The 24,247-nt window shown below is 35.4% G+C and overlaps 2 protein-coding genes and 1 pseudogene across 2 annotated transcripts; 1 reads left to right on the forward strand and 2 right to left on the reverse strand.

The window, feature by feature from the left end:
• The first annotated feature begins 1,715 nt into the window (after positions 1-1,715).
• On the forward strand, positions 1,716-9,670 carry LOC114722835 (cullin-4). The gene is made up of 17 exons (XM_028908948.1): positions 1,716-2,152; positions 3,548-3,663; positions 3,783-4,129; positions 4,648-4,828; positions 5,043-5,165; positions 5,276-5,563; positions 6,171-6,296; positions 6,430-6,531; positions 6,628-6,681; positions 7,542-7,648; positions 7,746-7,806; positions 7,914-8,045; positions 8,182-8,319; positions 8,416-8,496; positions 8,679-8,759; positions 9,139-9,219; positions 9,326-9,670. The coding sequence occupies exons 1-17, from the start codon at positions 1,801-1,803 to the stop codon at positions 9,437-9,439; spliced, it is 2,484 nt and encodes an 827-aa protein (XP_028764781.1). The 5' UTR covers positions 1,716-1,800; the 3' UTR covers positions 9,440-9,670.
• A 1,900-nt stretch (positions 9,671-11,570) lies between these two features.
• On the reverse strand, positions 11,571-16,983 carry LOC114722838 (outer envelope membrane protein 7). Its single transcript, XM_028908951.1, has 2 exons — positions 16,979-16,983; positions 11,571-12,025 (listed from the first exon to the last, which is right to left on the reverse strand). Exon 2 carries the CDS (start codon positions 12,011-12,013, stop codon positions 11,765-11,767), a length of 249 nt encoding a protein of 82 aa, XP_028764784.1. The 5' UTR covers positions 12,014-12,025; positions 16,979-16,983; the 3' UTR covers positions 11,571-11,764.
• LOC114722837 (F-box/kelch-repeat protein At1g30090-like) lies at positions 14,381-16,213 on the reverse strand (annotated as a pseudogene).
• Positions 16,984-24,247: the final 7,264 nt, after the last annotated feature.

The following is a 24,247-nucleotide window of genomic DNA, read 5'->3' on the forward strand; positions in this document are numbered from 1 at the left end:
TTGATTTTCAATACTGGCTGCATTTGTTTTGCTTGGTTTATAGTTGGTTTTGTTTTGCTTGCTGTGTTCAAACCATGTCATCTTGTTCATTCTGTTCGGTTTCTGGGGGTTCGGAGACAGAGGACATGTTTTTGGTTCATGTAGTTTACGTTAGTTTTTTAAATTTGTGTATCATATTTGTAATCCTTGTAATTATCTGTAATTCTGTTTTTTAATGAAAGTTTCAGATGTTGTCGTTTGGCCGCTTAGATTTTATGAGCTTTTGTTTCTGAAAAATGTACCATTGTGCCACATCTCAATAGGTAAGGAGAGACCACAAAAAAATAAAGAAAAAAAAACAAAGAGAGAGAGAGAGAGTTCATATCCTGATTCTATAAACATATTTAATCTTATGTTTTATAAATATATATACACATATTAATTATTTATCAATTATATTTTCTTATATATTATTAATTATGTTGGTAAAAATATATATTATTAACAAATTTATTTTTTGAAATCAAAATATATTATAAAATATATTTTTTATGTAATTATCATATTAATTTATATCCTTTTTAGTAATTTGTACATATAAAAAGTGATTTTGATAATAACTATCTAAACGCTCTCACTTTATTAGAATTACCTTTTCACAAAATCTATTTTTCATAAAATCTGTTCTTCAAATCTATTATCCAGAAACTATTCTTCAAACTATGGTTTGTTTTTATCCAAACACCCTCTTAATCTTTTATCCTCCTTTCTAAACATTGCTCTCCTTTGTATTAACTGAAGTTCGCACACTAACTAAAACAAAACTCACAGGTGAAACTTGGGAATTAGAGAGCCAAGGAATGAAAGAATTGATTTTGTAGTTAGATTGAGGGGATGTTTGGCAAGATGAAAAAAATACTTTTTAAAAGCATTTTTCTGCAAAACAAAGCATATTTCTCTACATATTTACTTTGTATACCATACAAGTACTTTTAAAATCATGGTTTGACTTCCATTTACACACCCCCTGAAATAGTCAGATTAAAAAAAAAAGAAAAAAAGAGGATCCTACAAAAAAGTTTAAAATTATTAAATTGTCTAGTTTTTACATTTTAATAAGTTTTGATAACATTTGATTTGCAAATAACAATATATTTTTACAAAAAAAAATTATTTGAGATCTAGTAATGTCAAACTTTTTTTATGAAAATTTTCCTGTAAATTTTTTTTTAATTAATTAGCACGATTTGAACCTTCCATTGTCATTCTTTCCTCTTAGCTTTTAGTTATTTTTTTTTTAAATAACCACTTGACAAAACTCTAAAATCCATATAAAGTAAAATTATTACTAGGATTGGCACCAATAATAACTGTGAGCAATCAAAAAATAAAATTATTATCTAATTAATCACTATTTACTCAATGAAGTTTTAATATTTTCAATAAATATATAAAAGTTGGTGGCAAAAGAAATAAATACTATCTCTGACCCTTAATATAAGAATTAATTAATTAATTTCATTAGATTAAGAAAATTAAATAAGTTAGTTATTTGTAATAAATAAATAATGTCTTTTCTAAAATATTTTTGCTTAAAATATATTAGCTAAAGACAAAATAAATTAAAATTTTATATTTAATAAAAAAAAATAAAAGATTAAAAGCTGGATGTTTATTTTTACTCCCCGTAATTGAAAAAAAAGGTGGGAAAAATGGCTGCGGCTCACTCGCCCAGGACCGCGATCTCCCAAATCATGTTCTGTGGGCTTCTATCTTCGTCGTCTTGGCTCTGTCACTTGCAATGCCGTCTTGATTAGTTTCATGTCTCTTCCCACCAAACGCTCCGCCCCTACCAACACTTCTGACTCCATCGCCTCCAGCAGCTCCGTCGCTGCCTCTCCCGTCACCCTCTCTCCCCTGATGAAGAAGGCCAAGTCGCAGGCCGTCGCTTGTTCTCTCGACTGCAAGAATGGCCTTCACAACCACCACCAGGGCTTAGCTGCTTCCGACGACGTCGTGTACGACCCCTCCTCTTTGGGCCTAGATGAGGATCTCAAGACCGACGACCCCACTGCCCTCCCCAATGCGCGCGGGATCATGGCCGCCAATTTGTCCCGGAAGAAAGCTACGCCTCCTCAGCCACCTAAGAAGCTCCTTATCAAGCTTCATAAAGGTAGGACTCCATTCCTCATGTCCGGCTTGTGCCACTTCCACCATTTCTCTTTAAATTTTCCGTTTTGGGTGCTCAAGTAGCTGAGTGATTTAATCCAATTTAAAATCTTTTACTTATCGAGGGTTTAGTGGGTGTGGCTATGTATTGAATGTTAAGAGGTTTTTGCTTCTTTAATTGTTACTCTTTCAAAATCTTGATTTACACATCATTGTAATCTATTGTAATGGCTGTACTTTAATAAATTTTAGTTGTTTATTCTACAAGAGATGGAAAGAGGAAAAAATGAATTATGTGGACGGTTTATGCAATTTGCACCATGGAATTAAGATCAAGTCTTATTAGAGTGTGGATTTCAATTAAAGGCTTATCTTTCAATGGAAATGAGCTGTGTTTGGTATTCTAGGGTTGAGTTCATTGTTCTTATAGCCCTTGGATGTGAAAATTAGTGATTGTCACTCTCAGTACTGTGGCAATGGATATAGAATGGATGCTATCTTAGCACCAGCTGCATCGCATACTGATCTTCAAGCATCATCTGTGCTAATTTGTCAATTGTAACTTCTTATTTTTTTTCCTCTCTATAGCTTCAGAAGATTTACCTTTCATTCTTCTCATAACCAGATTTAAGTTAAAGAATAACATGACAATGCTCAATTGTTAGTTCCGTTTTTCTGTATTGTACTTATAGACTCTAGCTTAGGAAAATTTCGATTTACAATTTTGAAAATGAAAAACAATTATTGCTCTATAGCCGTGCTATGTTGAATGCTTTTCATAATTTATGCTGACCTTAGGAGAGTCAAGGATTTCATTTCCTTGGGCATATATTTGTTTTATAACTTTAAACATTGACATGCTATTTAATGGTTCCTGCCTTTTGAGCCTTTTTTAACTTTATGGTGTTATGATTACAGCATACTACAACTTTGCAATGATAGTTCTGACCTCTGCAGCCATTGTTAATCTTAGCTGTCTCTCATCTGATAGATTACTACTATGGTTCGATCTGATTCAACTGTTTCATCGTGTTTGAATTAATGATTTTTGGGTTGGCCCACAATTAATCTCTTGCTATTAAATCTTTTTATGTTGTGAGATATCCGTCAATAACTTCCTTCCACGTTCTGGCTAGGTTCTGTGCTTTAACAGTATGATCTTCATATTTGCCTTATGATTACACTAAACATGCCGACAAAGCATGTAATCTAACAAAGCAATAGTCTTAGTACTTCTAACTTCTTTTGTTCCTTTGAAATTACTTTACTTTATTAGTCTCAGTAGTTTTTTCAAAATGCATTAACGGCACTGTTGTTAATAATTTAAAACGTGAAACTGATTGAGGTGACTTCTATTTATCTATACGTATTACTCAAACTTTCTGTTTTCCTTGTAAAGCTAAACCAACCCTCCCTCCGAATTTTGAGGAGCATACATGGGCTAAGTTGAAGTCAGCCGTTTGTGCTATATTCTTGAAGCAACCCGATTCTTGTGACTTAGAGAACCTTTATCAGGTAATCTAAAAAATATTTTTTTTATTCTTTTGTTTTATATGATTAACTAAACTGTGTGAATACTCATCACACATTAGCTCATTAGAGTTTAACGGAAAACAAATAATATTTGTGTATAGGCTGTGAATGATCTTTGCCTTCATAAAATGGGGGGAAGTCTCTATCAACGAATTGAAAAGGAGTGTGAATCACACATATCTGCTGCGCTCCAGTCTTTGGTTGGCCAAAGCCCAGACTTGGGCGTTTTTCTATCTCTTGTAGAGAAATGTTGGCAGGACCTTTGTGACCAAATGCTGATGATTCGTGGTATAGCCTTGTATCTGGATAGGACATATGTCAAGCAAACAACAAATGTACGCTCATTATGGGACATGGGCTTGCAACTCTTCCGCAAACATCTTTCGCTGTCTTCAGAAGTAGAGCACAAAACTGTTACTGGTGTTCTACGAATGATTGAGAGTGAAAGGTAATCTCATTTTTGTATGCTCGGTCTTATAAATGACTGATAAACCCGTTTTCTGCAGGTTCATCCTTGTACTCATGTATGCATTCATAAATATGCTCATTATTTTACTTTTATAAAATATATCTGGAGCTTCTGGAATGTGTTGAGTACAAAGAATAATTTGTGAATACTGTTTTGGTCTATTGTTTATCTATATAATGATTTATGCATATATGCAAGGGATAAAGGCTAGATTAATATATTCCATTACATTTGACTAACCTTCTTACCTTCTCTGTCTAGAAGTCTAATTCAGTGAGGGATATGTTGCCTCCTTGCTAATGGTTCTTATATACGTTAATAGTTTAATATATATATTTTCACTTTCTTGCTTGCAATTTCTCATGTGAGTTGAGAATTAAAGTTTTTATTGATATGGGTAATTTTTTTGGCTCATTCATCAGTGTGTGAATAAGGCAACTGAGTGCTTGAACATGCCTTGCAGCTTACTTTCTTCAGTTTCCCCCCTGCTTTTTCAGATTAGGTGAAGCAGTGGATAGAACTCTTCTAAAACATCTTTTGAAGATGTTTACTGCTCTAGGAACTTATGCAGAAAGCTTTGAGAAGCCATTCCTTGAAGCTACATCTGAATTTTATGCTGCTGAAGGTGTGAAATACATGCAGCAATCAGATGTTCCAGACTACTTGAAGCATGTTGAGGTTTTTTTCTTCCTAGCCACTTTATTTCTTCTCTACATTAGTCTTTGATCCTGCTACATCCCTCCTTATTAATTCCTCAATAAATGCAACATGCCATGTCATGTCTTGTCAGAATTTTATCTGACCAATTTTTTTGCCCTTTTCCGTGTTATTGCCATGCCGTGTCTCACAATGTTTGTTTTCTGATGGGGTATGCTGTATACCATTGTTGTAGACTAGATTGCATGAAGAACATGAGAGATGCTTGATCTACTTAGATGCAAGTACTAGGAAGCCCTTAATAGCAACAACGGAAAAGCAACTTCTTGAGCGTCATATTCCTGCCATTCTTGATAAGGTGCTGTCTAACACCAACTTTTGGATTATTTTTTGGGTGAAATCTCTGCTGCAATGACATGCACTTTTTTCCTATGGCATTTAATTATTCATTTTCTTTGAAATTTACAGGGTTTTATGATGCTTATGGATGCAAATCGTGTAGAAGACCTTCAGAGAATGTACTCACTCTTTTCAAGGGTTAATGCACTTGAATCACTAAGGCAAGCATTGAGTTCATACATCAAGGGAACTGGGCAGGGAATTGTGACGGATGATGAGAAAGACAAAGATATGGTTTCTTCCCTTCTGGACTTTAAGGCTTCTCTTGACCAAATATTGGAAGAAAGCTTTTTCAGGAATGAAGCATTCTGTAACACCATTAAAGATTCATTTGAGCATCTTATCAATCTTCGTCAGGTACTTTCCGTTGTCTTCTCTGGTTCTCTTGTTAGTTATTCGATCCCCAGATAGAAAGCTTCTGCTGATATAAGTTTTAGCTTTACTTAGTTGGAGCAGTTCTCTTTTTTCTTAACCTTTCCTTAGGTTTTCAGTTCCCACTGAGATACTTAAGGTGCTTATTACCAAAATACCCCTTTCTGCTCTAAACCATAAAAGCAGCAGTATTGTGAGATATGGTTACTAATATCCACTATAAGTGAATGAGAAGAAATAGCATCTGAAACCTTTAAAAATCATCAAACCTGAAACATATCTCGAATAAGCCCCAAGGAAATCAAAAGAGGGAACAAACACAGGGCATGTTGACATATTAAGAAGAAATTAGGGGTGAGGACAAAAAATTGAAATTGATGAGATGTATCTGTTTTTGAAATGTATTCATGGGATTACATTCAACAACTTGTTGTATGAAGGGGCTTGTGAACATAATTTAAATGAACCTTTTGATCCTCAGCTATTTGAGCATGTTGCAAATCATGTGATTCTTTGACATGCATTTTTGGTTTTTATTTGGGTACGATTAGCATGCACTAATAGAGTTGTGCTTTTTTCCCTCCTGTGACAGAACCGACCAGCAGAGCTGATTGCTAAGTTTTTGGATGAGAAGCTTCGTGCAGGTAACAAGGGTACTTCTGAAGAGGAATTGGAGGGCACACTTGATAGAGTTCTGGTTTTATTCAGGTTCATTCAGGTATGTGTGTTCATTGTCAGTCTGAGTAACTAACATTTATTCCTTGTATCTTGGAATTGTTATCATGTACTTGTGTTAATATTCCTCTCCATTCTCATATTGGGAACACTGCTTGACTTTATTGCTGCTTAAGGGCAAGGACGTGTTTGAAGCGTTCTATAAGAAAGATCTTGCGAAGAGACTGCTTTTAGGAAAAAGTGCTTCCATTGATGCAGAAAAATCTATGATCTCCAAGGTTAAGAATTTCTCCCCATACTGACTTTTTTGCGGCGGATAGATAGATCTGTGGCGACATATAGCATTATTGATTAGCTGCCCATTGATAATGCAGCTGAAGACCGAGTGTGGTAGCCAGTTTACAAACAAATTGGAAGGAATGTTCAAGGTATCTCTTTTTGTTTGAATTCTTAATTCAGTAAGTGTTACTCAAATTCTGTACCCAAGTTATCTAATGCATATATCTTTTGTCTTTAACAACTGCTTTTTAGTTTTTTGTGTCTATGCTTGATGAGGACTAGATAGCGGTCTACTCTTTACCAGCCTTAAATTATTCTTCTCTTATTTATTACTAGTAGTTGACATGGAATTTGAGTTGGGGAGGAATTGTAAAAATTTTAATATCACCTACACTTAACTTATATCAGTCGAATTTGAGCCTGGTTTGGAATCTCACCCTTTCCTAGTTAGGGGAATGAGAGAATCAATGTGGAAATCAGACGAATTGTTTTCTGGTATTTCAGATTACATGGATTCTACTTTGAAAAATTGACGTACGATATTCAGTATTTCTTGCAATAAAAATAAAATCATTGCATGAGGGATATAAGGTAATGATTTAGATTGACTATTTAGTCACTTTGAAAATGGTCGTATAATCTTACATGTTCTTAATTAAATGAGCAAAACTCTCAATTAATAGACGTAATAATATTCCATTATGTTTTTTATGGCATGTTTTGTGCTATTTACTAAGTGCACTCATGCGCATATCATTGATAGCATTACAGCGACATGCAGCTACCTTGAAGGGGAAAAGGGTAGACATATTAAATGGCCTTTCTTAGACACGCTAAAAAAAATATTTGGTTATCTTTCTATGATAAATTCGCATTTATCTTGAAATCTTGTGTTAGGTTTTTATAAATTTGCATGCGTACTTTGTGAATGCTAATGATTTTAGTTGCTTCTGGGATCACTGTAACCCGTATCCTTAACTTGCAAATTTTCCTAATTTGTCTAATTCAGGACATTGAATTATCAAAAGAAATAAATGAGTCCTTCAAACAGTCATCCCAGGCGAGGACAAAACTTCCATCAGGAATTGAAATGAGTGTTCATGTCTTAACAACAGGGTAACTTTGTGTCTTCCCTTTCTTATCTGTAACCTTCATTAACTTCTACAGGCTCACTTTTGTAGGGGTACTAATTGGTTCTGTTGAATGAGTCCAGGTACTGGCCAACGTATCCACCCATGGATGTCAGGCTTCCTCATGAATTAAATGTGTACCAGGTTCGGCATAAGCATGAATGACTACTCTTTATCTTTTGGCGGTCTTGATACTTTGAGAGGCATCGCCAACCTAGTCATTTTCCTCTTCCTCCCTTTCTCTTTACCAGGATATTTTCAAAGAATTCTATCTAAGCAAATACAGTGGAAGGCGTCTGATGTGGCAAAATTCATTAGGTCACTGTGTCTTAAAGGCCGAGTTTCCTAAAGGAAAAAAGGAATTGGCCGTGTCTTTGTTTCAGGTGGGCTTTCTGAAATCAAGATTCAGAAGTTCATGTTCTCACCTATATTTTATTTCACGCTACCTTTTTATTGGTTCTGCATACCTTGCATTGCTCATTTTACACATTATGGTTTGTTTTGTGTGACGTGCTCCAGACTGTTGTCTTAATGCTATTCAATGATGCTGAGAGGCTAAGCTTTCAAGATGTCAAGGATGCTTCTGGTATTGAGGATAAGGAGCTGAGAAGGACTCTGCAATCCCTAGCATGTGGAAAAGTTCGCGTCCTGCAAAAAGTGTGTGGCCTTTTGTGGAATTATTATTATTATTATTATTTGTAATTGTGGTCTCTTTATCTCCTAATGCGAATTCCCTTGATGAACATGCGACAGTTACCCAAAGGGAGAGATGTGGAGGATGATGACTCCTTTGTTTTTAATGATGCATTTACAGCTCCTCTTTACCGCATAAAGGTACTGGCACTTCTTCTGTAGAACATTAGGGATCAGAAATCAGAATAGATGAATCTCAAGCTTCCATTTAAGTTAGCAGTGGGGTTTTGTACGCTCATAAAATTCAGCTCATAACGGATTTTAATCGTATTAACCTATCATTACAAGGTCTTGTTTAAAGCTACCTGTGTCTTGGAATACAGGTTAATGCAATTCAGATGAAGGAAACGGTGGAGGAGAACACCAGTACTACAGAGAGAGTTTTCCAAGATCGTCAGTATCAGGTAAGTAGTCTTTTTCATTATTTAGCACGGACATAGCACGTCCTGTTCTCTGCGGGCGCACCTTTTTTTTCTTTTTTCGGTGGGAGGGGTTTTTGAAATATGAAAACATAAAAATAAGCCGGCGGGTGTTAACTTGCCAGCTTAGCCAAGGGTACTGTGTGCCCCGTATATGTATTGACATTAAGGAAATAAAACAGCCGATGATGTTCTGTAACGTAGTTGGTAACTGCTAGCATGGTTGATCGCGCATTCAAGTTGTGCAATGATTGATAAGTGATAACAGGCCAACTTGGCAGGTTTCTGGTATATCTTGTGTGTGTCTATGTTGTGGAAAACGATGGTTGTAACTTTTTCGTATTCTTGGCATGGTTCGTTGCAGATTGATGCAGCCATTGTGAGGATAATGAAGACAAGGAAAGTGCTGAGCCACACCCTTCTTATTACTGAACTCTTCCAACAGGTAAACTCATCCATCTTTAAAATAATTTCACATAATAAATATTCAAGTGGTTCTGTGTTGTGAAAGACATAGTACTTATCGATACTGGACTTATTTTGGTGAACAGCTGAAATTTCCAATAAAACCAACTGATTTGAAGAAACGGATTGAAAGCCTCATCGATAGGGAGTACCTGGAGAGGGACAAGAGCAACTCTCAGATATACAATTACCTCGCATAATGTTTTCTCGACAATGCTTATGAATTTTTTTCTCCGTAAATGACATGGGAGAGGTTTGATGTTTAGTCCCCTGTCGTATGTACAGTAACTCTGTAATATCCTCCCCTGCAGCCTCGCTTACCTCTTTTTCACATTGCTGATGACAGTACTAGAATTGTAAAGCGTATTCATCCCTTTGAAATTATTGTCCAAGATGGGCATCAGCACTTGAAAAGTCAAACCCCCCCCCCCCCCCAAAAAAAACCACACCCAAAAAAAAAAATTTATGCCAAGCAGAATTGGCAGATTGGCAAGACAACAGTTGTTTTTTTTGGTAATACTCTTCGGTCCGTTACATATGATTTAATTGAGAAGTTAATATTAGTTCTATATATAAGTTTTATTTTACATGTTTATTAATTTCTTTTCAAATTAACTCTATTAGGGAATTAAAAAAGATGTTTAGGATGTTTTAAAAAAAATTATATTAACTAATTTAATTAATATTATTAATCTAGAAAAATTAGTTAATTATATTTTATATTAAGAATTAGAGAATTTTTATGATTCAAAGGACTGCTTGGGTTAGAGATAAGCTAGTGAAAGGATCCTTCCATTTATACGTTGCATGATCATAATCGAAGTCCCAGAAACCTCGGTAGCAGTGTTTCCCCATTGACGCTCCTTGGATAATCCCATGGATCCGTCTGTGAAGATGATCAACGAGCAGGATTTCTCTGGAGCTTCGAAGGTTTAAAACTTTAAGTAGTTGTCACTTAGTTGTCGTTTGATGTAAGGTGACAAATTGTTTGGGTAGTACACTGAACAGTAATGTTTATTAATGCCTTAAAAATTATTACTTTACTAGATGTGGTCTCTGCGTTGTCAAGTCTGAATTTAATTCTATTATTTATAACATACTATTTTTTTCCTTAATATAGAAGTTAATTGACTAATTTGAATAAAAAAATAGTTAAATTAGTTATTTATAATAAATAGTTGTTTTTCTTAAAATATTTTTATCATATTAGTTAGAACTGTTATTTGATAAAATTTTTAATGTGTAATTGCTATAAGAATTATCTTAAAAAAATAGATTCATATAAGAGACAAAATAAATTAAAATCTTATATTTAAGATTAAATTGAATGTCAAATTAACTTTTATATTAAGAAGCAGAGGTAATATAAATAAAGCTATTTTTTTTTAATAAATTGCGTGTAATATTGATATCGATTCATAATTTGCATGTACAGTTACAATTATGAAAATTAAGGACTAAAGAGACATTTTAACTTGTAAAATTTTCAATCTATTTTTTAGTATATTTTATTTAATTCCGCCAAGAAAAAGAAATAACGAATACATTTAGTTTTTCAATTCAACCAAAAAAAAATTTCGGATTACGTAACACTTGAAATATGCATTTCATCATCACGTCTCATTTCTAAATAGTCTAATTTATAATAAAATCTATACATTTGATTTTTTTTTCCATACCTATTACAATTGTATTCCCATCTCTGTTGTCATATTTATTTCATTACAAAATCTTTTCTCTCAACCAAGCCACGCTAGTTGGTAAGTAAGAATTTAGTTCATGCAGGAGGAGGGTGTACAGCTCAAATCTCTTAGCCGATATGACTTGTCAATCCACAATTTGTAATTGTAGGGATCCCCAGGCAACCTTTGATGAGCTCGAAATTTAATTGACCTAATTTTTCTCCTAAAAAAGAAAAGTTTCAATTCTTCGAATTTTTTTCCAGGCAGTATTAGTAGTATTTCACCGGTTTTTAATATAAAATTTATTTAACTAATTTGATTATATTAAGAAAATTAAGTAAGTTAGTTGATTGTAAAAAATGACATGTTTTTTTTAAAACACCATATTCATCTTCTTTAATATCTCATCTCCTTTTTCTATTTCATTATTATGATTGAGAGATTATCTACAAAAATAATTTTAAAAAAATTGATAAATATAGGATGAAATTTAGGATGAAATCAACGTATTTTGACTCCTTCCAAATTCTTATGTGAATCAAGCCTGCCGTTCAGTCCCAAAAAAAAAGAAAAAAAAAGAAGGAAAGAGGTCAAGCTTGCCGTAACTGCATCTATCTGACGAGCTATTCAAATCAGGTTGACACAACGGAAAAATAAATTCTCACTCACTCATTCAAAAATTAATGATAATTTGTTCAAATTCGCATCCAAAATTCAGTACATCACACACAGAATACAGAAGATTATCATTGCTTTAAAAAGAAAGTAACAACCATGTGGATTATGTATGAAGAGTCAGGCCGGGGAACCAAAAAAAAAATGTATGGAGAGAATCATTACAGCTCAGACGGATTTAACGGCGGAGGCGGCGGGGGGAGGAACGGGAACGGGATCGGGATCGGAGGTGTTGGGGTTGAGATGGGCGCGAATGGCGGAGGAAGGAAGGTCGTCGTCGGGATCGTAATCGGGATTGAGATTGCGATCGATGGCTTCACGGCCTTTGTCGAGACAGGGTTTGCATGCGATCTCGATGGTGATCCAACCCAGAACCACTCCGGCTATCGCTATCACTGCCGTCGTCACGGCCCCCATCTCTTTCTTTTTCTACCTTTCTGTGGGAACGAGAAGTCTTCAAGCAATCTTCTGAGCTCTGATCCTCATTTCATTGTTCCCTTGAACTCTTGAAGAATCAGGTAATGGGCCACCTGATTGGGCCTTTTGGATCGTAATTGGATCTGGTTGGACAAGTTGGGCCTCTTTGATCGTAATTGAGACAGACGCAGAACCTCACAGGCGCACTGACACACCGGGAAGTGTTGTAAGAAGACGACGGTGTCTGAAGATCTTTCAAGCTCCATTTCTTCTGCCTTACATTTCTACATAAGCGGCCCTAATGGTGAATAAGATTTTGAAAAGACAATATATACTCTTCCGATCCTAAATATAAAACCCTTATATACACTAGTATAAAGGTCTTATATTTAGAATCAGATAAGTGTATATATATATCTCATCTCAAAACCTAATCCAATAATTGTAACTTGAAAAGGAAATGTGTACAAAATACAAATAGCCTTCTTCCATGTCACCGTCATCAAGCTCCATGAATATAACAGGTAAACAAGTTTTAAAACAATTATGGATTTTCAGTCAAACTATAGGTTATGTAATTTATTACTCCTCCGGTCCTAATTATAAGACCCAATTGACTTATTTGAGGAGATTAAGGAAGTAAGTTAAGTTAGTTATTTATAATAAATAAGTATTATTATTCCTAAAATATCATTGCTAATTAAGTATATTAGCTAAAACTATCATTAGAAGGATTATCTTGGAAAAAATACATAAATATAAGAGAGAAAATGGATTGGGTCTTATAATTAGGACCAAATAAAAAGTCAAATTGGATCTTATAATAAGGACCAGAGGAGTATTATCTTTAATTTTAATACTAATGATTCATGCCCACGATAGTCTTCATTGTGATTGCACAAATATTCTTTATATTTTCATAATATCTGGTTTTAAATAAAGGCTTTAATATAATTTTTATCTTTTCTCTCAAGTTTCAAACTATCAGTTTTGGTCCCTCAAAAGACAAAATAGTCCAAATTTTTATTAGATTATAAGGATGAATATTTTAAATAAAAAAAACTTTGAAGGACTAAAACTAAAATGAGAGTATTAACCCTTGAATAAATGCACTAAGATTATCTGTATTGGTTTATATATAATATCTATCCATATAAATGATCTAAATACAAGCAAATATAAATAATAAAAAAATAATCGAGGGGTTCGTTGTCCGGTGGGAAGCCAAACTTACCAACTAGCAAATGAGGTGATGGACATTCATTCCAGAAGGTCAAGATTTTTTACCTTCGGAAAAGGACAATGGAACCTCTGCTCTCAGAGGGGTGACACTGAAGCAAATGACTATCCCAAACAATTGAAACTTCACTGTCATCAGATTATTAGAGTCTCAATCTTTTTCATCCATTCATGCCTACCTTATCTTCCGCTATGTAAAAGAAAGACTCGTTTCAACCGCTAAACCACCTCATAATTTTCACACCCACTTCTGCATCTGCTTTGGCTGCCCATTCAAGCAAACATTTCCTCAACTGAAGCACTTGTTCTAGCACTCCCAATACATATTTTATTCATTTTTATAGCAAGATTTAGATCAAGCCACTTAGATAACAGAAATTCATATCCTTCGGCAATACTCATGCCTTTTAATTAATAAATGAACAAGCACTTGATAAGGTCGCGCCAGACTAAGGCTTAAATCAATTTCTGAGCATGTAGCCAATGTGGACAAGAAGAACATTTACATAAGTTAGCTTCTTCAATAAAGTCATGATAAATGTTCATCTTCCGGAGCCAAATTCAGCAATTTCTAATGCCAGCAAAGGTACAGGACCTGGAACTTGGAAACTGAATCTTATTTATCAAGCCATGGATCTCAGAATCCTATTGGGCAAGTGAGACGCATGCCAATATAATTGCAGCAATTTCAATTTATGTGTTCTGTGAATAATGTTGCAAAACGTACTGAGAAGTTCCATTCATTCACCTCATATGCCTACCCCACCATGAAGAATAATCAGGCTGTAGAACTCCAGTAGGATGCCACCCAATTAAACCACCCAATAATATACATTTGCATACAAGACTCATAGTTCGGAGAGCTGCTAAATTACATTAGTGGTTAATAGAGGTTATTAATATTTAGGGTCCCACACAGAGTGGAACTATAGTATGATGTTTCCCAAGTTTAGGTCACCCCAGAAGAATCTTCCAAGGAAATTGCGGTATATTGCATGAACAAAGGAAATTGAACATGCAAGTGGTGCTCATTTAAATTAGGGGAAGCTATAAAACATATTTACTTCTAAACTTTCAAATGGAAGAGCTGCTCGGATTCTAGATGAGGCATAACTCGCAATGTCAGTATTGTCTAGAATTCCAAGCACCATTGAATTTGAACCTTTTATACAGCATAGTTTTCATTTAGCTCTAGTATAACATGAAATAGAGCAACATGACGAGTAAAGAGGAGCAAGCGGCCAGGTTTCCATACACAACACAGATTGCATGAAATCTTTAAACAACATGAAACAAGATATGGTCCACAAATGGGATATACATATGCAACTCAGGTTTCATGGCATGAATTCATATAAAGGGATTGCTCCGCATGGTATTTTCCACAGCTTGAGATTCCAATCACAGCAACTAGAACCTTTTCAGCCAAGTTGACAGGTGCTTGAAATGCCAGTTATCATTAAAAGATTGCCCTTTTAATGATTTGTGCTTTCACTTGATAAAACAAACAAGACTAGAATTTGCGACAAAGCTATCATGCTACAGAGAACATTCATCAAGGTGAAAATGATTAATGCAATCATAAGATTTTACCACTACTGCATTTCAACACCAACTAAAAGCATATTCTCACTCTGCCACCTCAACCCTCAGACCTTTGCCATTTATAATAAATTTTACTTCAACAATACTTGCAATACAAGATTGGAAAACAATGGAAAGCTACGCAAACAGAACCTGAGAGCTTGATGGAGTCAAATCAGAGAAACTCTCTGGTGCATCAATTACATCCCATCGAACACTGAAGCCCCGCCTTCCTGTACAACTTTCTTCTGGGTTTAGTCTTGAGATATGACCAACTGCAACATGAAGATTTTTACCCACAACATAAATACGGTTATCACAAGCACTCACAGCAAAAGGTTTGCATATTTGCTCAGGCAAAGGGGGGCCTTCTATGGCTTCCCAAGTATCATTTTCCATGTCATAGACCTTAAGCTTCATCCTTTCAAGCTCTGAAACAACAAATAAGTTCCCATAAACCACCACACTTGAACCAGTCCATCCTTCTCTAAGTCCAACAGCCATATTTTCCCAGTTATTAGTTCTAGGATCATAGACCTGCCCCCTAGGAGAGACATAAAAAGGCCATAACCAACCCTCTGTCACAAGAAGCTTTCCATTAAGAACTGCAGCATCGTAAGGTGCCATATTTGTTCCCATGCTGGCAATAGAGTGCCAATTACCACTGAGAGGATCCAAAGCCTCAGCAGAATCAAGCTCAAAAAGATCAGTGCTGTTTCCCCCAGCTACATAATCATACCATCAATCACTCCACTAGCAAAAAATGACCTCGCAGTAATCATCCGATTCATAACAGTCCAACGATTCTTCTGCACCTCATATTTCAACACCAGGTCAAGGGGACAATCCACATCAGATACCACACCACCACATACAAACAAAGTGCCCTCACGGGGAATTGAGGCACACCTAAAACCATGGGGACAAACCTTATCCTTGCAAGGCATTGCGGGTACAGCGTGCCAAGAAAAGTGGGTAAGGTCAAGAACCTGCCACGTGATTTTTCCAGTGCATTTGTGGTAGGCAAAGACAAAAAGCCAAGGGTCTTTCAAGCCCAATTGCTTCCTGTGAGTGAAAAACCTCTCTTTGCTACCAAGCAGAAGACGCCACTTCTTGCAAACAGCTCTGCAGGCAAAGTGACTCTGGACTGGAAGGCGGAGAAGACAATTAAGCGCAACATCATCAGGAAGGCCCGGAATTAAGGGTTCTCCTATAGCAGATAAATCCAACTCTCGTGAAGAATTAGCCAAAGAAGATTGGACCACGGCTAGTCTAAACTTTGGGGATAGTGTCACTTGAGGATCCCCAAGCTTGAGTACAGGCGCCTGTTGAGATGACAATCTTACACGCTGCATCTTCCTTTCAGGAGAAGACACTTGAGCCCTTGTGAAACACTAGGATGATACTTGCTCTAGCATGAAATTTAAGTATATGCTGAGTTCTAAAACGATACCCAATTTTCAATCCAGTAAGAAGAGCCTATCCAAGTTCGCTTAAATTGATTCAGTCAGTCAGACTCGTTACAGAGTCCCCAAATCAGATACTAACATGAAGAAAAGCACGAATTCTTCCTCAAATGTAATCTACATGCTGGAAGAATGCAACTCGCGGAAAATTTCCCTTCTCAAATATCCACCATTAAAATCAAACAAGAGATATTGTGTTTCGCTCCTTCATCAAAAGCCAACAGCTTCATCACCACCAGGGCTCGTCAAGATTTTAACCTGGCAATCAAGAGCAGAAAGCTGTAGCAGTACAGAACAATTGCAATTTGCAAATAGCAAACTGGGAAATCAGTTCAAAATCCCAGCTATTTAGCTGAAAATAAATGAGGAAAGAAAAAAACTTAAGCCAATCCACATATTGAAATTTCTATGGCAAGCCATGGGGAAAGAAAGGCAGTCCAGAAATTGCATGTTTTTCCACTAACAACACAGCCACACCAATACGCAGGGGAAAAGAAAGGAAAATGTCGAAAGTAAAGGCAGCAAAAAACTTACAGGCAAGAAACGGATAACAGATTGAGCACAGAGAGGTTCGACCCGGTGGGGGGGGGGGGTGACGACTTTGAGATGAGATTCAAGGCTGGTTTAGCATACATATACAGGAGTGGGGGTGACAAGTATCATTATTCTTTCTTACCACTGAAAGGTTTGATTATTCTGTAGCTAACACAAGGACCGCCAGTGGTTCAGATTCATGCAAACCCACGCGCTCGTGGGTTTCGCATCACAATCCATTAATCCAACAGCGTTTTATTGTTCAAATGCTTCCCGTGGCAACACGCGCTGCATATTCAGGCGGGAGCCACTATTATCTGCTCCATTTATTTGTTATTTATTGCTCAAGACAGGAGAAGGAAGACTGCACGCCAGAAAGATAAAGTACCTAAATGCGCAATTAAAGCAAATAAACACAATTAAGTAGATAATCAAGGATGAAAGGGAATTATGGGAAAAGGGTGGGTGTGTATCATGAACTTGACAGAAGCTTGAGTAACAAACAAATTCTGGTAAGGAATGAGTAGTTGGATTCCATGTGCTTTCTCAGCCTTGATCGAAAATTGGATCCCCCTCACTAAACTTTAATTTATTGCAAACAATTTATTTTCTTTGCCTGTGACATCTGCTCTTAAACATTTACATAATTGGTATTTTGTTTAGATTTATGTGCTGACAATCTAGATTAGTGTCTTTATTTGTATTATTTTTTAGAATTCTTTTTATTGATTCTTTATTGTTCTCAAAGATTTGCCTCTTTTATTAAAAACAAAAAACTACTACAGACACATCATGACTAATATAAAAAAATATAATAAATTTATAGTTTCTCAATCTTGTTCGATCGAAGCAGCGATCTTGAGATATCTTTAGTAGGATTGCATCAGAAAATCGATAGCAAAATTAGTTAAAGTGACAGCCAAAAAAGTCCACTTAGGATTTTTTTTTAAAAAAAAAATTCATTTTCAATCAAAAAATTGGGTCATGTCGCCGTATTGATTGTGATGTAGCTTTTAAGATTTAGCTAAGCTTTTAAGTTTTAAGCACTCCAGTTGTTGCATCATAAAGAGTAGTACATACAGCTGTCAAATGATCAGCAAGCTACACCACAATAGATCACGAACCAATTATTAAATAAAAAAAATTGACAACTTGAGTTAAAATTCTACAATATTTCACATATAGATTCTCCTAAACTCATTTTAAATGAGGCTGTGTTGTACACAATATATTTTATTATTTTATATCAGAGACGTTTGGTGTTGTTTATCGTAAATTATTTTTTTTATTTGAATTCAATATCCCGTCAAATTTTGAAAATATTTGTTAATAGTGGTGCGTCATTTGCAAGATTAATTAATGGAATCACCCAATGTGTTCTCAATCACCCTTCAGCCGGTGAGTTTATTGGACTGATATAGATTTAAGCAACAACGAGGTAAAGAAATAGAACAGCTATGTCATCCAACTAATGGGCCCAATGACTTTGACCCAAAAACTAATAGGTCTAACGATGGAAAATAACTCAACTTTAGCCCGGAATTTATTGGGCTTAGCTATAGAATCTGGCAGGCAACAACCAAGGTCCAACGAGGTAGAGAAATTGTTGGCCCAAAATAAGAGAGGTAAATAAATCGAAAATGGATCTAATTCACTTAATGGGCCAATGACTGGCCCAAAAACTAATGGGTCTAACTATAAAATATAGCCCAATAGGCCATTGAGTTTTTGTACTGACATATTCCTGCAAGTTCTCACTCGACTTTCCAATTTCAATTGCCAACTTAAAACGACAAATCTTCTGACTAAGATAAAAATAAGTAAATAAATAAAAATTAGTTTGCCTTAACCCAAAGGGATGTGACTCTTGAAAGTAAGTGGAAGATTTGAAATGTATTTTTTTAATACTTAGAGATTGAGATAGGTAAGCTCGTGTGATAAGATTCAACCATGCCTTCATCTTAAATTCAACGGCCACTACCTAGTAAGTTGGTTCTATAATTTGACAGCTACAAGGACAAATGTAATTGGAAAGTAAAAACCATGAAGGTGGTATTATACCAAACTCCTTGGATTGTGATCGATATAAGCAAAATGATTCAAATTCCATGAGCATTTAGAAATTTCAAAAGCATATATATCATTGACTCCTAAACAACATTTTCGAGTTGTTCATCTGTACCTAATATATATTTTTCATCTTGCTTTAACTTTCACGCAAACGATTATAAACCCACTAAACCTCTTTTGATTGCTTTGCCTTCCGTATCCGCAAAAATAAATACATGAAATGACAGAGGAGGTTTAGCCAGAGAGCACGAAGCAATCAAATAAAAGAGACACAACCACACATTTTGATTCCGAAATAAGCCAACCTGCAAGTGTTGGTACGTTTATGTCACTAAGCTAAACATGGAGCTACTTTATTTTTCAGTGATATCGTAACAGAAATATATAAAATCTATAGATATATGTACATAGCTTCTCGCTAGGGGCGCCGTAAGCCAGCCACTAGCAAATCATATTAAGATGGCTCTTTCCTCTCAATCCAAAAGTACTGTATGTACAATTATTTGTTACCTTTCACGTTCGGCCGCACTTGACAGTATTATTTTCACGGACCTACAAAACTCCAATTGTCCTGCATGCAACAGTTCAGTCCCATCAAATGCTTTTAACTTTTTCTCGGGATCATTTTGAGACACTTACTTACTGCAATCACAATAATAAAATAATAGCATGTAAAAAAGATTAAGCCCATGACGCAAAACTAATACTATAATTAATGGGTATTATATGTACTGCGTACATACGATATGTTCTGGCTTCAATTTTATCTCACTTGATGTTTACATTGACGTAAACGTCTCTAGAACTAGTATTTGATTACTATATTGTGTTTATGTTGCTGCGTTAACAGAATATTTCAACAAGAGTATATTACAGGGAGGTTCCCTTAGAACGTCGCAGTACTTTTGTGTAATCTATAGATCTTATGCTTGAAGGTTTCTTACATACCTATACATATATATATTTATATATATCGCAATGTTTATTACTTATAAATATATATAATATGCTTTTTTTATAGATTCTCTATATATTGATGATGGATGACATTGATTAATTGGTATAGACGGTTTCCAAGAAAATGACCATATAACAACAGCAAGAGGTCTTGATGAATGATTTGTGTATATGATTGATATGTATAGTACTGAAAGATCAAAATACCAGGAAGTTTATCATATAGATTCAATTTGTTAAATAAGTAAAAGAAGACTGACTTGATTATATAATATTACATTTAGTCCTTAACATAAGAGTTAGATAACTAATTGGAAAAAGTTAAAAAAATTAGTTAAGTTAGTTATTTATAGCAACATGTGCATTGAAACTACAATTGGGTGGAAATATCTTACAATTAATACAAATATTTTTAGAACACATTATAAATTTGAGAAGTAAAGTAAATTAAAATATTATATTTAGGACTCTCAACTAGTTTTTATATTTGGGACCTGAGGTAATATACATGTATAAGTAAAAGTTTAGTTGGAATGAAACACTTGTGAAGAGTGGATGACACTATTTGAACTATCTGAACTGGTGGACGGTGGATGGGGACGCGATCAGAAGTGGATGGTTTTGTGTGGCTTCTGTTGTGTCTGCCATTAATTTATGTTGTGTTGCATAAAGCCATTGACATGGATGTTTGGTTTTAGTGTGCGCACATCATCGCCTCTGCTTTTTGCAAACAATCGCATTTTAGGATGAAAGATTAGGCATTATTTATTATAGCTCAGAAGCTGTTTTAAAATATTGGTTTCATAGCTCTATATAATTTATTCTGTAGATAGTCGATGTTCATTCTTGTCCAATTCTAAAACAAATATCTTTCTATTAGGGACGCTAGCTCGCTATTTTGTTGTTTGAAGAAAGCTATATCTCGTTGTGTTCTGCTCTCTCTCTCTCTTTTTTTTTAAACATGCATATTCTCTTTTAAATTTTCTCTTCTCCATCTACTTCATACATTTTGATTATCCATCTCGAAATGCTATATATTATATGCGTATCATGATGGCGACGTGGCACCCACTATCTCTTATGAGACTTGGACATGCACCTAAATTTATCCTGGAGATGCTCCCATAATTCTTAAGATAACGAGTCTGGTTCATGTATCAGGACAATAAAAAGCCTTAGGTTGATGATGCTTGACCAAGAAAAATAGGAAAAGCAAGTCTCATAAGGCTACTTGTGTGAGACTGAGACCGTGAGTGAATTCGTTAGAGACGAACTATACTTCGACTTAGTAATTACGTGCAAACTTCAAATGAAGATGATATGTCATATGTATAAATATATATTTCAAAATTCTGGGACGAATAAAGGAGAGGGCATATATACTGCAATCTAATTCTAATTCTAATTCTGAATACAAGAAGTGAGCACTAAATAAACTCTCAAATTAATTAATAATTAGGCTGATCAGTTTCCACCACACATCCTTTGGTGAAAGTTGCTCCTGTTTAATTTGGAGACAGAATTGAAAAACCAACCACCTCAAACTTGTCGTTACATGTTTGCACACCATGTGCAACCCAAACAGTACAATATTTCAACCGAAGACCATCGACCGGTACCTCTTTCACATTTCTGCCGAAGACAAAACTCTCCTGGAAATCTGATATTTGTTGGGTTCATTTTGTGGACAAGGTGCTTGATGAGCCCGAGTGAAATTAAAGCACAATGAAAAAGTTCATCAAAAGAGCTTGAGGTCAAAGAAATTATGAGAGTACGAAGAAAGCTTTTAAAAGTTGGAATCAGAAGATAAAAGTGAAGGGGTGTGCCCACTCTCTTCCACTATGGGAAGCATGTTGCTTCCACGGAAATTGCTTTGTTTTTGACCTTCTATCATTTTATGCTTTGTTGTACCCTTTCAGGCCATTCATTGAAAAATAGTAATAATATTTATATAGCTTATGAGAGGTTTTTCTTTTCTCAAGACATTACTTCTAATTTTCCAAACTTTTCTTTCAAACAAGATAGTGCTCTTCCATTGGATGGCACATGTTGCCATTTACGGACGATAATGTGCTTGCTGCCTTGGTCTGCCTAGGTGTCTTGACATTGTTTTAGGGATTCAAAGCACATGGATAAATCCTGTCATAATTTAACTTTTATCTGGTACCCTCAATATTTATATTTCTAGACATATATGCGCTAACTGGTTTGCTAATTCAAATGGTGACTTTGTCTTCTTGAAAGGGATCGTTTTGATTGAAAATAACATTTGAGCGAGGCTTTATAATTTGAAGGATCAGATTAAGAAAATATTTTGTTCAATAAGCTATTTTATCCCTAAAATCCTTGATTCCTTCCAAGCTTGATACCGGATTGGGATGGAAATTTAATTAAGAGGCCATCTGCGTGTGACTTCTTGTAACGTTGTTTTAGTGTCATCGTTTTAATATAATGTGCTAATGTATTAGAATCCTACAGAACAATAATGATGAATGATCTTGAAAGCTTTTATTATCAAGTCCTCCTATAGTGGGTTTTTCCCACGTGATTTTCCAACTGTTTCATTATGCATCCAGAAAGAATCGATTGCGTATAAGCTAAGTTTACTGGGATATTATTGGCGAAACAAAACGAAATTATTACTGGTACAGGGTTTCCTATTAGCAAACTTGAATCACTGGTTCCCCATGTCATTCATCTAGCCGCACCTCAAATTGTTATATCTTGAAATTAATTAACAGATGTATGCAATGACCAACCGAATAGACCATATATCACTAAAATCACAAAAAGCTCTATACAATTCCCATCCAACCAAACCGTGGCTACCGAAATCGGTAGCTAGACTGTGCTTCACGGGTCGCTATTTGTTCGAAGATAAGAAGAAAGAGAAGCCAAAGAAGAAACCCGGATTTGGAATCTATATGGTTTTGGGATAGATGGAGACGTAGCAAGGGAGACAGTGGCACCACCATTTGTCTGAAAGTAAAGAGGCCTCTTTGTGCGGTTCGTCACATTCAAGGTGAACTGCTCAGAAGTCATAATTGCAGAAGGCTAGTGGGTTGCATTATTATTTGTCCCAAGCTGAATGGGTTTAAGAGATATTGGCCAAGGGTAACATCATTATACGAGAATAGAATAGGAAGCATGCATTGGTGAATTCATTTGTGAGGAAGTGATTGGCCATTTTGGCGTATCAGGGTTTGAGCAAGTTGCTACGGTGGGCATAGGTTAAAACTTTTCTTCATAATATCATATTGCCCCTTTATTTAATCTTGTCTTCTGTACTGTGCATGACTTTGGAGACTAAATCTGGTCGATCGATGATGGCGAGAGGCTACCAAACATTGCCTCCGCCTCTTGCACAATGACTCCACAGGGCAACTTGGTGATAATGCACTTGATTTGTGACTAATTAACTTCTCTCTAATTGAATTGTTGTTGTGCTGATGGGGCTGGTATTAATAACACCAATAGGGTTCGGCCTTGATAGTGCTGTAAGTTCACGGATGTGGATATCGCTGACCCAGTCTCAAAAGGAATGAAGCCAATTCAACTTGTTTATGAACAAGAATCTAGCGCATATATAAAAAAATGCAGATCTGTTGCATGCATGCTGTTGTAGCTAGTAATTTAAGAAGTTAATGAAGAATATAATTATTAATTTTGATGCTTGAGTTTTGTTACCACTCCGAACATCTAACATTGAGTTAATTAGGCTAACTTTTTTAATAAGGGTGTTCACGAACGAGACAGGATTGGGATAGTTCCGTTTGGTGTTCCATCCTAATAAACGATATGGATAATTTTTTTCAACCTGTATCCCACTTGGTCTCGAACAAGTGCGAAACAGCTCGTTCTGCAAATTTAAGCAACAGAAATAGATGAATTAATCAATGCATCAAGTAAAGGCAGTAAGACATATATGGACATGGAGATGAGTTGGTTATGTTTAACATTTTGTTCTTTTAAATTATATAATCCTTAACAACTTAGTTTGGAAAATATAGCTAGATTAAATAGTACTAGACCATTATATATTAGACACGAGTCAAAATTTATAAGTAAGCAATGAGAATACAGAATTTTTTGGGGGCGAACATAATTATAGATAGATATTTAACGAGTAAAAAAGACATCGTATATAGAAGTTTGCTCTGAGATTATACAGAATTGCACAAAGTTTGCATGGATATTCCCTAGTAGTAGCATTATATAGAAGTTGCGTACGGAGATTGGAGATTGAACACATAGATACTAAGAAATTTTTAACACATTAGAAGTCCAAAAAAATAATATGTAAAATGATATACTGGGACGGGACGGGACGTCCCAATAAGCATCATATATCCCATCCAGTTATATCCTTGATTTTGTTTCGATT

Source organism: Neltuma alba, unplaced genomic scaffold, assembly GCF_004799145.2.
Source record: "Neltuma alba isolate B1F8T4 unplaced genomic scaffold, ASM479914v2 tig00012116_pilon, whole genome shotgun sequence".
In the NCBI taxonomy this organism is placed as follows: Eukaryota; Viridiplantae; Streptophyta; class Magnoliopsida; order Fabales; family Fabaceae; genus Neltuma; species Neltuma alba.